Below are 12,589 nucleotides of genomic sequence, written 5' to 3' on the forward strand. Positions count from 1 at the left end.
CCTTGACTGGCTGGCAGTGCCACTCTGAGAAGCCGCATGGATCCCCACTGGGTAAGCATGGCCCCTTTGGGCACAGCTCTTGCTCTCTTCATTGCACTAGTGCTGTGCTGCCAGTACTGCCAGGCTCCCCTTTCCAAGGGCTCTACCAGTCCTGCCCCATGGCAAATACCCCCCTGGCTGGCAGAGCTACCCCCACACCCATCCAGCATCCTTTCTGGCTGGTACAGTACAGTTAAAACAGCAACAGATCCGTTTGCAAGCTGCAGCCCAGCATGTGGTACAGCTGCTGCATCACCCAGCCAGGGACCCTTCCTCACCTGCCATCCTGCTCTGTTGCTACCAGACTGAGACCATGGCCTGTTAATCCTGGGTCCCCCCTGGATGTGCTAATAGCAATGAAACCAACAGGTAAGCCAAGTCCCCAACCCGCCCCCCCAGGCCTGGCTGTGTCATCCCGCATCAGGGTCTGGTGGCTCGGTGTCCTCGGGGAATATAGTGACTCTGCCCCAGCACCTGGGACGCACTCCCTCCCTGCAGGTCCTTTGGCACTGGGTATTTCTTGGCTGTTGAAGCGTAGTGCCCTTCCCCAGGCCTCGCCAGGCTGGAGGAAGAGAGGAAAGCTGTGCCTGGCGTAGCTCCAGACACAGGTGCTGGGAGACCCTGGCAAAAGCACAGGGCTCCTCCTGTCCTCTGAGCATTGAGGGGACCTGGGAGCTTGGAAGGAGCAGGGCAGAGAGCAGGAGGAGCTCTGGCTGGGCTTCCCCCAACAGGCAAAGCCCTTTAAGTCCTGTCTTGGAGTCAGAGCACCAGCACAGGCTGAAACACTGGCAAAATCACCATCACTTGGGTTTAGGAGGGGCCGAACCCTTGGCTTGGGCACATGGAGCCCCATGTGCTGCATTGAGGGGGTGGTACCTGTGCTGCTTAGCTGAGCTGGTGAGGACCTGGACCTCGCTCTGTCCCATCCGGGTAGCCAGAAGTAGGGCTCTGGAGATGCCTGGCTCAAGGGGAGGAGAAGGGATAGGTGACCAGGTGCTGTCTCCCCATCCCTGCTTAAGGTGCAGGAGTCCCTGGTTCCTGTGTTGCTTTCTTGCTCTGTACAGGGGTGGTGGGCTTCTGCTGGGTGCTATAAGAGGCTGAGCTCTGCTGTGAGCTGTCTGGGTTCTCAGTGGGGAGGAGCTGCCCTGGGAGCAGCCAAGGGAAACCTAAGGCTAGGTAAAGGGGGATAGGAACTTCCCCTGGACACAGTGCCTTGTATCTTGAGGAGGGTGAGGAGCAGTGCTGTGCTCCGTCTGGTCCCCATCCCAGGCTGATAGGCAGTCCTCCAGCGGAATGTACAAGGAGATCCCAAGGTGTACTTGGAGACACTTCTGGGGTGGGCTAGGGAATCCTGGCATTTCCCAGCATGATGCTTCCAGTGACAGTATCTGGGCCAGCAAAACATGGTGCAGTCCCTTGTGCTAGGTGTGTGTGCTACTAGCTAGTGCTGGAATCAACTGGTGACTGGTGTTGAGGTCTTGGCCGGGATGGATTTGTGGTGTCAGCACGTCAACTTCTCCTGATGGACCCATTCTTCTGAAAGGCAGCTGCTGTGGGGGAGCAAAGGGCTGTGACTGCAGAGGGACATGGGAAGGAGAAAGAAAGGATGCAGGTGAAACTGTATATTTGTCCCAGCATGGACACACGCAGGAAGGTTGTGGCTTTCTCCCTGCTGCACCATGCTTGCTCTTGCTGCTGGTTGCTGATTTTGCTTCCCAGTGGTTGACTGTCCCACGCAAGTCATGGTACAAATCTCCCCCGGGGATGGAGGAGAGAAGCAGCAACCTTCCAGGCGGGCAGAGCACACTGTGTTACCACCTCAGCATACACCCACAGCTGTGGGCATTCACTTGCTTTTCTACCTGACTTGGTGCAGGCCCCGTGTGGGGTGCCAGGAGGAGCTGATTTTTACAAAGAGCTTTTGCTGAAGTTTTGGACCACAGGTTTGTTATGCTATGGTGTTGATTTGCCCTGCAGCAAGTGCTCCTTGGGAGCTGGTGTTCTGGCTGCTCACTGGAGGTGCCCTTCCCCAGCACTGCTGACAGTGGCTTTTGGACTGGCGTGACTGCCTGCTAATTACAAATCTTATTGGAAATGTAATGAATGAATGAATGCCCGTTTCCTGGGGCAGGCAAAGTCAGGCAGCGAGCACAGCGAATGACCTGCTGAAGCTGGCTTTCCACCTGCAAGGTGATGGGATGCAGAACTTGCCAGACCGGGGTGCCAGAAAGGGAGTGCACTTGGGTGTTCAGTGCCTCTGAGCATCTCTTTGGCAAATTTGTTCATCTGCCTGGCCCTGCTCTTTCCAGATTCAGAACAGTGCTCATGGGTGGGATGCCCAGTGGGACAGACGGCAGTTTCCCTGCAGACTGCTGCTGCAGTAAGCCCCAGCTGAGCACTGCATGGGGAGGACATGAGGCCAGCAGCTAGCTGGAGGCCCAGAGGTTGCTGGTGATCAGCAGTGTCTTGGAAAGCAAGGCATGAAATGGTCGCCAGAAAGAAATAGGGATCTGTTCATATGCACAGGGTTTCATATAGGAAGGCATGCAAAAGGGATGTAAATACCAGCCAGGTATGAGAGTTCACAGCTTAGCTTAAAGTACTTGTGGTTTAAATGGAAATCAAGGTGATAGCACTGCCTGAGGTGGCCAAGATGTATGTGACAACTGGGTTTGGGAGGTGTCCTGGTTTCTGCTAGGATAGAGTTAATTTCCTTCCTAGTAGCTGGTACAGTGCTGTGTTTGGATTTAGGATGAGAATGATGTTGAGAACACACTGATGTTTTAGATGTTGCTAAGTGTTTATCCTAAGTTAAGGATTTTTCAGTTTCCCATGGTCTGCCAGCAAGCCGGTGTACAAGAAGCTGGGAGGGAGCATGGCCAGGACTGCTAACCCAGACTAGCCAAAGGGGTATTCCATACCATAGAATGTCATGCTTGGTATATAAACTGGGGGGAGTTGACCAAGAGGGGTGGATCGCTGCTCGGGTATCAGTCAGCGGGTGGTGAGCAATTGCACGGTGCATCACTTGTCTTTGCTTGGGTTTAATTTCTCTCTCTTTTTGTTGTATTCCTTTTCATTAGTATTATTCTTATTATAGTTTTATTGTTGGTTTTTTTAATTATACTTTATTTTATTTTAGTTATTAAACTGTTCTTATCTCAACCCACGAGTTTTACTTCTTCCCCGATTCTTATCTCAACCCACGAGTTTTACTTCTTCCCCGATTCTCCTCCCCATCCCACTGGGAGTGGGGAGGAGTGAGCAAGTGGCTGCGTGGTGCTTAGTTGCTGGCTGGGGTTAAACCATGACAGGAGGTTGGGAGAGGCTGAGCCTCAATGCTGCCTTCTCTGCCTGTGTGACCCCACAGGCAGGCAGTACCTTCCTGCTGTTCTCTTGAAAAGCATCTGAATCACTCCAGCCCTGCATCTCCCGCTTTCCTTCCCCCTCAGAGCCACTGTGGAAACTGAAGAACTGGAGAGGATGGTACAGAGGTTCAGAGGCACACTGTGATGGTGGGAGCCATTCCACGGCAGCCACGTCGCTTCTAGGGGATGCCTGGCTGGGAGGTGTTTTCAGCTATTTTTGCCAACGACCGCACGCTGCAGGACAGGGAAGTTAATCTGGAGCAAAGCAAAGTTCTGCTGCAGAGTGGTGAGTGTGGGGAGCAGCCAGGACAGGCTGCAGCATGGCGTGTTACACAGAGGGGTTGAGGTTGGCAGGGACAACTGGAGGTCATCTGGTTCAACTCCTCTGCTCAGGCAGGGCTACCTTGAGCCATTGCCCAGGACCATGTCCAGACAGCTTTTGAATATCTCCAAGGATGGACACTCCACAACTTCCCTGGGCAACCTGTGCCGGTGCTTAGTCACCCTCACAGTAAAACAAGTATTTCCTGGTGTTCAGAGGGAACCTCCTGTGTTCCAGTTTGTGCCCATTGCCTCTTGTCCTGTCACCGGACACCACTGGAAAGAGCCTGGCTCCATCTTCTTTACATCCTCCCTTCAGGTATTTATATACATTGATAAGATGGCCCTGAGCCTTCTCTTCTCAAGGCTGAACAGTCCCAGCTTTCCCAGCCTGTTCTCTCATAGGAGAGATGCTCAGGTCCCTTAATTGTTAGTGGCCCTTTGCTGTACTCAGGTGTGGCCTCACCAGCGCTGAGAGAGGAAAGAACACCTCCCTCAACCTGCTGGCAATACTGTGCCTAATGCAGCCCAGGATACCTTTGTGGCAAGGGCCCACTGCTGGCTCATGTTCAACTTGGGTGTCCACCAGGATCCCAGTGTCTTTTCTGCCAAGCTGCTTTCCAGCTGGTCAGACCCCAGCATGTGCTGGTGCATGATTATACCTTTCATCGCTCCTTTTAAACAAAATCCCTGGGCTTAACCACCCTGGCCTGCTGCTTTCCCATCCCTATCAAGGCAGGGTCAAAATACCACATGCAGCCTGATTCTCCAGATAGCCTTGACCCACATGGAGAACCAATTCCCCTATTCCTCACCTGCCTCTAAGCCTTTGCTCCACAAGAGCCTGCAGAGCTGTGGGGACAGGCAAAGGGCAGAGCTGCCAGGCACAGGCAGTTTTTCAGGCTCTGGAGCTCCTCAGCCTGCTGGGGACTTTTCCTGCATCTCTTCAGCTCTTGCAGCCATTTCAGTATTTATCATGCCAGAAAAACTCATGGCCAGGATTCTCACAGGTCTCAAATTGGGCTGAAAATCAAAAGTGAGGCGCCATGCAGCATGGAGGAGGTCAGGCTCTCAGGGCAGGCAGGAGTAGGTAGATGGTGCAGGAGCCTGTGGTGGGCTCTGCAGCCCGTGGTACCACCCAGCCGATAATTGAGGTGGTGGAGGTCCCTGGTCCAAGCTGGCAGAGATAACTGTGATGTTGGGGACAGGAACCTGACCTAACGTGGGGCTGGCAGCGTAGAGCACCAGCCTTGCCTTGTTCAGTGCATGTCGCTGGGCCAGGTCTTCTTGGTGAGCGCTGGGAGATCTTGTTGCTGTTGCCCAAAGGGGTGATTACAGGCCTGAGCCCCTGGGACTGGTCTGACCTGCCTGACTCCTGCACTCCAGAACAGCACAAGCATGTCAAGTGCCTGGCAGAGGGTAGGCCCCCTTCTCCCCACTTGTCCAGACTTGTCCCCAGTAGTCTCCAGCCTGGCTGGAGACTCCTCTCTGCCCAGGCCAGGAAGGAAGTGCTGATCCTGCAGGTGGGTGATGCCGGAGGGTTCCCCAGAGAGCTACACCAGCCTGGTTCCTCTTCCCATCCCTGAAGAGGGAGGTCCAAGTGGGGCTGTACGAGGAGCTGCCTGCGTCCCAGCAGGTCCCCTGCGACCAAAAGCCCAGATGAGGACAGGGATACCGGGCTGATCTCCATCCTCCTGCTCTCTTTCCAGATGCTGTGCTGCAGTGCACCCTGTAGTAGAGGGCTCACCCAAACGTCCTGAACAAGGCAGGGGTCCAGCTCCCACCCCCTGTTCTTGCACCCTGACCTGTGGCACTTTACAGTCCCCCTCCTGCTGCAGCTGCATGGGCTGTTCTGACTCCGGCTCTGCTCGGAGTCCAGGCAAATAAGGCTTCATGCGGCACATCCACGCAGAGACGTCCCTGCCCCCGGAGCACAGCACGGACCCCAGCCTGTCCCGGCCCAGTGGAGAGGCACCCTTGGAGCCTTCCTCGCAGTGCTGCACCCACCGCAGCATCCTCATGGGGTACAATGAGACAGAGATCACGCGCCAGAAGGTTTACCAGGTCTCCATCTTCTCCCATCTCTCCAGCTCCTCTGAGAACATGGAGCAGCGGGCAGGCAGCCGGCCAGCTGTCAAGAGGGCTTACCCTGAGCAGCGAACTCCAGAGGCAGGGCGAGATCCCAAACGAACTCACTGGGGTAGTGGGGTGGTGGATGGCAAGCACGACGGGAGCCCTGGGCAGGCTTCCTTGGATGATGATGATGATGATGACACCTTTGAGGATGGTCTGCTGGTGGAGGAGCTATCCCTGAGCGGCTCTGCCCAGCACTTCTCCCACAGTGGGCTGCGGGTGGTGGAACACCGGTGTGAGGGCAGCCCTAGCCAGACCCCCAAGGCCAGCAAAGAGGACAAGCTGCAGGATGTCTCCTCCTCCTCCCGGCCCCAGCACATTGCTTGCAGTACTTTGCACATGAGAGATAGTTGCTCTGTCTCATCGGGGGATCAGCCCATAGACTATGGGGAGAATGGGGAGCAGGCAAGTGGCTACAACTTACTACCCTTTGATTTGCACAATATTGCACAAACAGCCCAGCTGGGCTCTGGTGGGAAGAGAGAGAAGCCAGGAAGCAGCCCAGCTCACAGCAGCTGGTCTAGCAGAGAAGAGGAATGGCCAGTGGTGGCCAACAGGTGCAAGAATTCCCCAACTCTGCAGACAGCGCTCAGCTCTGCGCCCAGCAACCTGAGCTTACCAGGAAAGACACCCTGCAGGAGCAGCCAGCTCAGCAGCAGCAGCTGCACAGCCAAAAAGAAGCTGCTGTCCACTGGCGAGGCTGTGGCTGCCTCCTGCTCTGAGGATAAGAGTCTGTCCCCGCTGGCCAAGAAGAAGAGGGTCCTGCCTTGCCATCCAGTGCCCACGACCTGCCGCAGCACTGATGCCAAAGGGGCCCCTTTCTGGAATCACCTGCTTCCTGCAGCCAAGGTGAGCATCGCTGGTGGGGGGAGGCAGGGAATGGCCTGGGGACACCCAGAGCTTAGGGCTGTCCCTGTGGGCAATGTGGTCCACTGTGGCACCGTGCCCTGTCCTGTCCCAGTGCCACAGCACTGGTGTGAGCAGGGCAGCAGCTGACAGCCACCCTGGGGGACATGGTCTGTAGGTTGTCACCAGCTCTTGACACCTTGTAGTCACTGGATCCTCTGCTTGCAACCATCTCTTTAGCCTGGAAAGCCTTGCTGGGACAGGACATGACCTCCCCATGACAGCAAGAGTTGGACACATGGTGTGGGACCACACTCAGTGTCTGACAGCTTCATGTTAAGCTAGACTTACCAGCAGGCTTGGGAAGAGCGGCTGGCCTCTGCCTGCCAGGTGAGGAGGAAGGCAGAGCTGTGGGATGTCTTGGGTCCCTGGCCGTGAGAGCCATCAGGGCAAGGGTTTGGTGGCAGGGAGCAGGACTGGACATGCTCTGGCCAAGGAGCGGGAGCGCCAGTGCTGTGTGCAGAGATGCCACTGGCTTTTCTGCAGTTCTGGGGTGCCCGTGGCATATCCCCCAGGGTGCGACAAGCTCTCAGAAATGGGATAGACTCTGGAGGTTTGCAACCACCCTGCAGGAGCTGCCTGCGATTCCTCCTTCCCTCTTGACAAGCTCCCTGCCTTCACCGTGTCCTGCCAGCTAAGGCTGCAGCAGGCTCATGCCAGAGCTGGCACGCTCCTCTCTTTCCCTGGGGCATTGCATGGTGCAGGGACCAACAGCAGAGCTACTCCAGCTTCTTGCTGCTTGGAGCCAGGACACATTGTCCATGGGGCACAGCTCCATCCCTGCCTGCGTGCCTTTTTTTGGTGACTGTTCCCCAGCCCAGCTGTCCCCAGCACTGCCTTTGCAGAGTGAAGCCCTCCAGCAGCTTCCCTGGGTTTTCCTGCCTGGTCATGCCAGCCAGCTCCATCATCCCTTTGTGTTGTGCTGCCCTTTGTGTGGCTTCCAGAAGGGAAAACCCCTGAAAAGGGGACATCTTTTAAAGGAGGCTGCAGTGTGGCTCTGGATTTAACCTCCTACCCTACAGCTGTAGGAGCCTGGCTGCAGGCAGGGGTGGGCAGCACACCGCTCTGCCTGGCAGCACTACCGAAAACTGCATGAATCACCAGGGGACGGGACTTTTCCCAGCCTGGTCAGGGAGCTTCATTGTATGTGTTACCATTCCCTGGAAGGTGCAATGGGGTGTTGGTGCATGGCTCTCTCTGGGAGTGTCTTGTCACTGGGGGTGGTCCTGAGACCTGCTTTGCAAGGTGGGAGTCGTGTGCTGCATCCTCGGCTTGGGTACCAACACCCTCATCCCCAGCAGAGCCATTTTGGGGTTTGGGCAGCCCCACGTCCCCACCAGACACCCCAGCCCTTGTACTGCTCAGCTGGCTGCCCCTGCAGAGGCTACATACAGCTCCCAATGGATGGAAGCCTGTCCAGTCTGCTGGGACTCTCGCAGGGCTGTGGGGCAGGGCAAGGGGTGATGGCACCTCCCAGGGGTGTGCAGTCCCTGGTTGCTGTCCTAACATGGTTCTCGATTTCATGTCCCCTCCAGAGCTCTGTGGATTGCGGTGCGATCAGGAAGAGGCTGAAGAGCGGGCTGTGCCTCAAATTGTGAGTGTTCTGGCAGCCCTGTAGGATGGACATGGGGGCTCAGGGTGTCCAGCCACTCCAGCACCCTGCTGGGTTGGGTCTAATCCTCTTCCCTGCCCTGCCCCAGACATCTCCCTTCCACAAGCCCCCAGGCTGCAGGGTGGTGGTGGGTTTCTTCTGCCCCTAGAGGGTAGGAAAGTGGGTTTAACCTCCACCAAAGAAGGGGTTGGGGGGACCTGGAGAGGGATCCACATCCCCAGGGACACAGGCAGCCCGGCGCTGGATGCTCTTCAGTCCAACACCAATCTTGTCTCCTCTCTCAAAGGGAACACCTCCGCAACAGCCTCCAGAGGGGCACCAGGTGGTCTGCAGCACCCTGGGCCACCACCACTGTTAGCCATGCTCTGCTGGGCAACTTTGAGGTAACAGCGACCATCTGCCAGGGAGGGAGGTGGGTCCCGGGGGCTCCAGGCTGGGCTGGTGAGAGGTGTGAGAGGCTGAACCTGATGGAAGCCCTGGTGTGTGGCTGGGCTGATTGTCCTCAAGGGCCTGGTGTACAGTAGCCATGTGGCACAGCCACCATCCACTGGCAGGATGGCTCAGCCAGCAGATCCTTGGGTGATGCACCAGGACCCTGCTGAGTTGGCTGCTGTGGAGCTGAGCTGAGGAGCTCTCACTGCTTCTGTGTTAGATGGCTTGTTTTAGCCCACCAATTCAGGATGGGTCTGTCTCAGACCGAGCAGCCAGGGCTCCTCATGGATGGTCTCTGGACAAGCAGACATGTGGTTGCAGTGGAGATGGGGGTGATGTCACCTGCAGCTTCGAGGCAAGGGACTGGGCTGGTGTTTGAAGGTCCCTAACGCTTCCCTCCTCTCTCAGGAATCCATCCTGAAAGGCCGCTTTGCACCATCGGGGAGGATTGAGGGGTTCACGGCAGAGATCGGCGCCAGTGGCTCCTACTGCCCCCAGCACGCCACCCTGCCCGTTGACGTCACCTACTTTGACATCTCCGAACACAGCGCGCCCTCGCCCTTCCTGGTGCGTGGACAAGGGAGGGCTGGGACTGTGGGGGAGGTGAGTGGGGGCTGTACCCAGGTGCCCCTCTCTGGAGAGCATGGCTCAAGCAACCACCTACCTGAGGAGACCACTAGCTGTGCCGGGAACAGTATTTAACCCAAAAAGCAAAGAGGGAGAGAAGAGGAAACCCTTGCAGGCATATAAACAGGCAGGTTGCTGCCCAGCCGTCTCATGGCTGTTGCTTTGCCATCACGTCTGTGTTGCTGCTTGTTCTTTCCCTGGTCTGGAGAAGGACTGAGCTGGGCGTCTTCTTGCTGCCTTGTGCCAGGCATTCCTGGCGATGAGGGCTCTCAGCCCCGTGCTGGGTCACAGCTGGGCTCTCCATGGGCTTTCTCCCTCTCACATGCTGTTTCTTTTGCCCCAGGGAGTGATTGACTTGGAGGCCTTGGGAAAGAAGGGTTATAATGTCCCCAAAGCTGGAACCATCCAAGTGGTGAGTCATTCCCTGGCCTCCAGTAGCACCATGGGGAGGGGGCCGGGTGGGCTCCAGTTGCCCCCCCAGGGTGGGTACTCTCCATTATGTTGTTTGGCATGGTAGCAGCCAGAAAGCTTGTGCAGAGGGGTACATGGCCACCAAGACAGCAGAGCGGAGGGTGGCACAGGGTCCCCAGGGTGCTAGCAGTGAGACAAGGTGGTAGGAGATGCAGGGAAGGAAGAGATTGGTGAGGAGGGATGGGGTCTCGGCAGGAGAGCATGTATTGCACATGGGGCAATGGGATGGGATCACAGGATTGGAGGTGAGTGGAAAGGACTGGCCTGTGGGCCTCAGGCTAAGCCCTCTGGGGCTGGTGTGGGGCTTTCTGGACCCTTGGCCCTGCTGGTGCTGCCCCCAGATGCCCCAGCCCTGCACTACAGATCCATTCCTGTGCTTTTCCCAATCTCACCCCCTACTCCTCTGCCCCCAGACCTTATTTAACCCCAACAAGACTGTGGTGAAGATGTTCTTGGTGACGTACGACTTCCAGGACATGCCAGCCAACCACATGACCTTCTTACGCCATCGTATCTTCCTGGTGCCTGTGGGGGAGGAGGAATGGGCAACCACAGCCCCCAGCAACCCACCGGGCACTGGCCCACCCCGCAGGGTCCTCTGCTACCTGATGCACCTAAGGTAGGGCATGCTGGGAAGGATGGACGCCTGCCCCAGGGTCACCCCTGGGCTCCTCTCCCATGTGTCCCTGCCGTTGCCAAGCCTGCAGGCCAGAGTGGGGAGTGATAGCAGCCTGACCCCCTCACCCTGGGGAGGAGCAGGGACCAGGTGCTTCTTCAGGGAGGTCAGAGCTGCCACCCTGCCCAAGGGCAGCGATCTCTGTCCCTCTGAAGGCAACTGGAGCGTGGCCACCTTGACCAGGGGCTAAAATAGGGGAGGGGTTTGTGCCCCCCCTGCCAAGGCTGTCCTGCCCATGCCTGGGAGCTTGAGGTCCCTCTGCTCTGCTCTTGTCTCCACTCAGGTTTCACAGCTCCAAGTCAGGGAAGATCTACCTTCACAACGACATCCGGCTGCTTTTCTCTCGCAAGTCAATTGAGGTTGACTCGGGGATCCCCTATGAACTGAAATCCTTCACAGAGATGCCGAGAAACCCCTGTTACTCGCCCTGGGCCTGACCACCTCCATCCCCGAGGGCCACCGTGCAGCCTCCAGCCCAGCACGTTGGGGAGAGATGAGTAAAGGGCCAGCAAGCAAGCACCACGTTGAAGTATTGCCCTCCCCACGTGCCCCTGCCCTCCTGAGCAGCACCATTACTGTCCCTGTGCCCTGCAGCAGGGCTGGGATCACCGAGGGGGCTTCACCAGGAGGGGAAGGGCCTGGGGATGAGCCCTAGCCCTCCAGAGACATGTCCAAGTGTTCTGCCAGTGCTGCTTGCAGCTTGGAGACTTGGCTGTTGCTGGTGGGGGGGGGCAAGAGTTGGGCCTGGGGCTCCAGGTGAGGCTGCCCATTGCTGATCCCAGGGTTGGGAGCAGAAAGTGCAGAAGAGTTTGTATTTATTAGTATTTATTGTTGCTGGAAGCACAGAGGAGTGGAGGTGCTGTGCTGTTTTTTCCCCCACCCTGTCGGTGCCAGATGAGGCCCGGGGCTGTGTGGGGCTGCCCGCGTTGGGGCAAGGCTGTGGGGACCACAAGGGTAACTGGGGCTGGGGCTGCTTTGGCCTCGGGGAGAGAGGGTGACCTACCTGTGATCCAGTGTGGTCCGGTGCTGGAGGATGGGCAGGAGCCCTAGTTTTGTCCCTGGGAAAGGGAGAAGCAGCAGAGGACATGGAATGGGAGCGGGGCTGGACCTTCACGGGGGGGCTTGAAGGTGATCTGGAGGAGTCCCTATCCCTGCTGCAGCCTTGAGAGCTACGGGCCAAGGCCAGGGTGGGTCAGAAAGGTGAGGGGCAGGAGGCAAGGGAAAAATGAGCTTGCTCGACCCTTGTCCGCATCACCCCTATGATCTGGGGTCTCCGCTAGGCTCCTAGTGCCAGGTTGAGCTCTGGGGAGCTCCAGCCCCTCTGCCTAAGGTGGAGGAAGAGAGGCATGGGTCTCCACAACGCCATACGCCAACCTACGTGGGGCTGCGAGCACGGGGGGCCAGGGTGACTTGAACCGCAGCCCACCCCGTTGTTCACGTTGTTCCTCTCCGCCCGGTGGCAGACCCGGGGTGCAGGGATCGTCGCGACTGGCCTCCGGGCACAGCGGGCCGGGGGACCGAGGTTCTGCTCTCCCCTGTCCGGGGGCTGCCGAGAGGCTCCGGCCCTGCTGGCCTGGCGGAGGGGGGGGAACACACACGGACGGGATGGACGGACGGACGGACACAGGGCATCACTCGCTGCCACCGGCCCGGGGCCTACTTCACCCCACCGGGTCCCTGAGGTTGGCCTCGGGTCCCGCACGTCGTGGCCCAGCGGGGTCGGGGAGGTTGTATCGGTACTTTTCTTGCTTGTTTCTAATTTAATAAACGCCTCTTTGGAGCTTCACCCCGGACCGTGCCGCTCCTCCGGGGGGGGGGGAGTGGGTGGGCGGAACCAGGGGCAGCGGCTGTCGCGGCGGGACGGACCGCTCCGGGAGGGGCACCCGGAAGGGGCAAGGTCTTCCGGGAGGCTTTCCGGGGCGGCGGGGAAGCGGTGGAGCGATGCTGGCGCGGGCGGGGCTGCGGGCCGGGCCCGGCCTCGGCCTGCTGCAGGTGGGACCGGGG

General features: G+C 58.0%; 2 protein-coding genes across 3 annotated transcripts in view; both read left to right on the plus strand.

Moving 5' to 3' along the window:
• The first annotated feature begins 3,492 nt into the window (after positions 1 to 3,492).
• On the plus strand, positions 3,493 to 11,937 carry FAM214B (family with sequence similarity 214, member B). Of its 2 annotated transcripts, none has more exons than XM_010564213.1 (8): positions 3,493 to 3,693; positions 5,438 to 6,710; positions 8,303 to 8,361; positions 8,666 to 8,762; positions 9,220 to 9,414; positions 9,782 to 9,850; positions 10,323 to 10,528; positions 10,869 to 11,937. In XM_010564213.1, exons 2-8 carry the CDS (start codon positions 5,622 to 5,624, stop codon positions 11,020 to 11,022), a joined length of 1,869 nt encoding a protein of 622 aa, XP_010562515.1. In that variant the 5' UTR covers positions 3,493 to 3,693; positions 5,438 to 5,621; the 3' UTR covers positions 11,023 to 11,937. The 2 variants fall into 2 exon arrangements, with proteins under 2 accessions (XP_010562515.1, XP_010562516.1); XM_010564214.1 differs by having other exon boundaries at positions 9,220 to 9,378.
• A 586-nt stretch (positions 11,938 to 12,523) lies between these two features.
• The window catches only part of STOML2 (stomatin (EPB72)-like 2), a 5,229-nt gene continuing 5,163 nt past the window's right edge, over positions 12,524 to 12,589 (plus strand). The window contains exon 1 of the mRNA XM_010564215.1: positions 12,524 to 12,577. Within this exon, the coding sequence (XP_010562517.1) occupies positions 12,527 to 12,577 (51 nt within the window). The 5' untranslated portion in view covers positions 12,524 to 12,526. The remainder of the gene's footprint in view (positions 12,578 to 12,589) is intronic.

The sequence above is a fragment of the Haliaeetus leucocephalus genome, unplaced genomic scaffold (assembly GCF_000737465.1).
Source record: "Haliaeetus leucocephalus isolate CR32 unplaced genomic scaffold, Haliaeetus_leucocephalus-4.0 Scaffold176, whole genome shotgun sequence".
Lineage (NCBI taxonomy): Eukaryota > Metazoa > Chordata > Aves > Accipitriformes > Accipitridae > Haliaeetus > Haliaeetus leucocephalus.

What these genes read in the sequence shown, in the direction of transcription:
- FAM214B (XM_010564213.1), top strand. Translation starts at nt 5,622, where the DNA reads ATGCGGCACATCCACGCAGAGACGTCCCTGCCCCCGGAGCACAGCACG. An exon ending in CTCTGCTGGGCAACTTTGAG is followed by an intron (nt 8,763 to 9,219) that starts GTAACAGCGACC and finishes CTCCTCTCTCAG; the next exon opens with GAATCCATCCTGAAAGGCCG. An exon ending in GGGCTGGGACTGTGGGGGAG is followed by an intron (nt 9,415 to 9,781) that starts GTGAGTGGGGGC and finishes CTTTTGCCCCAG; the next exon opens with GGAGTGATTGACTTGGAGGC.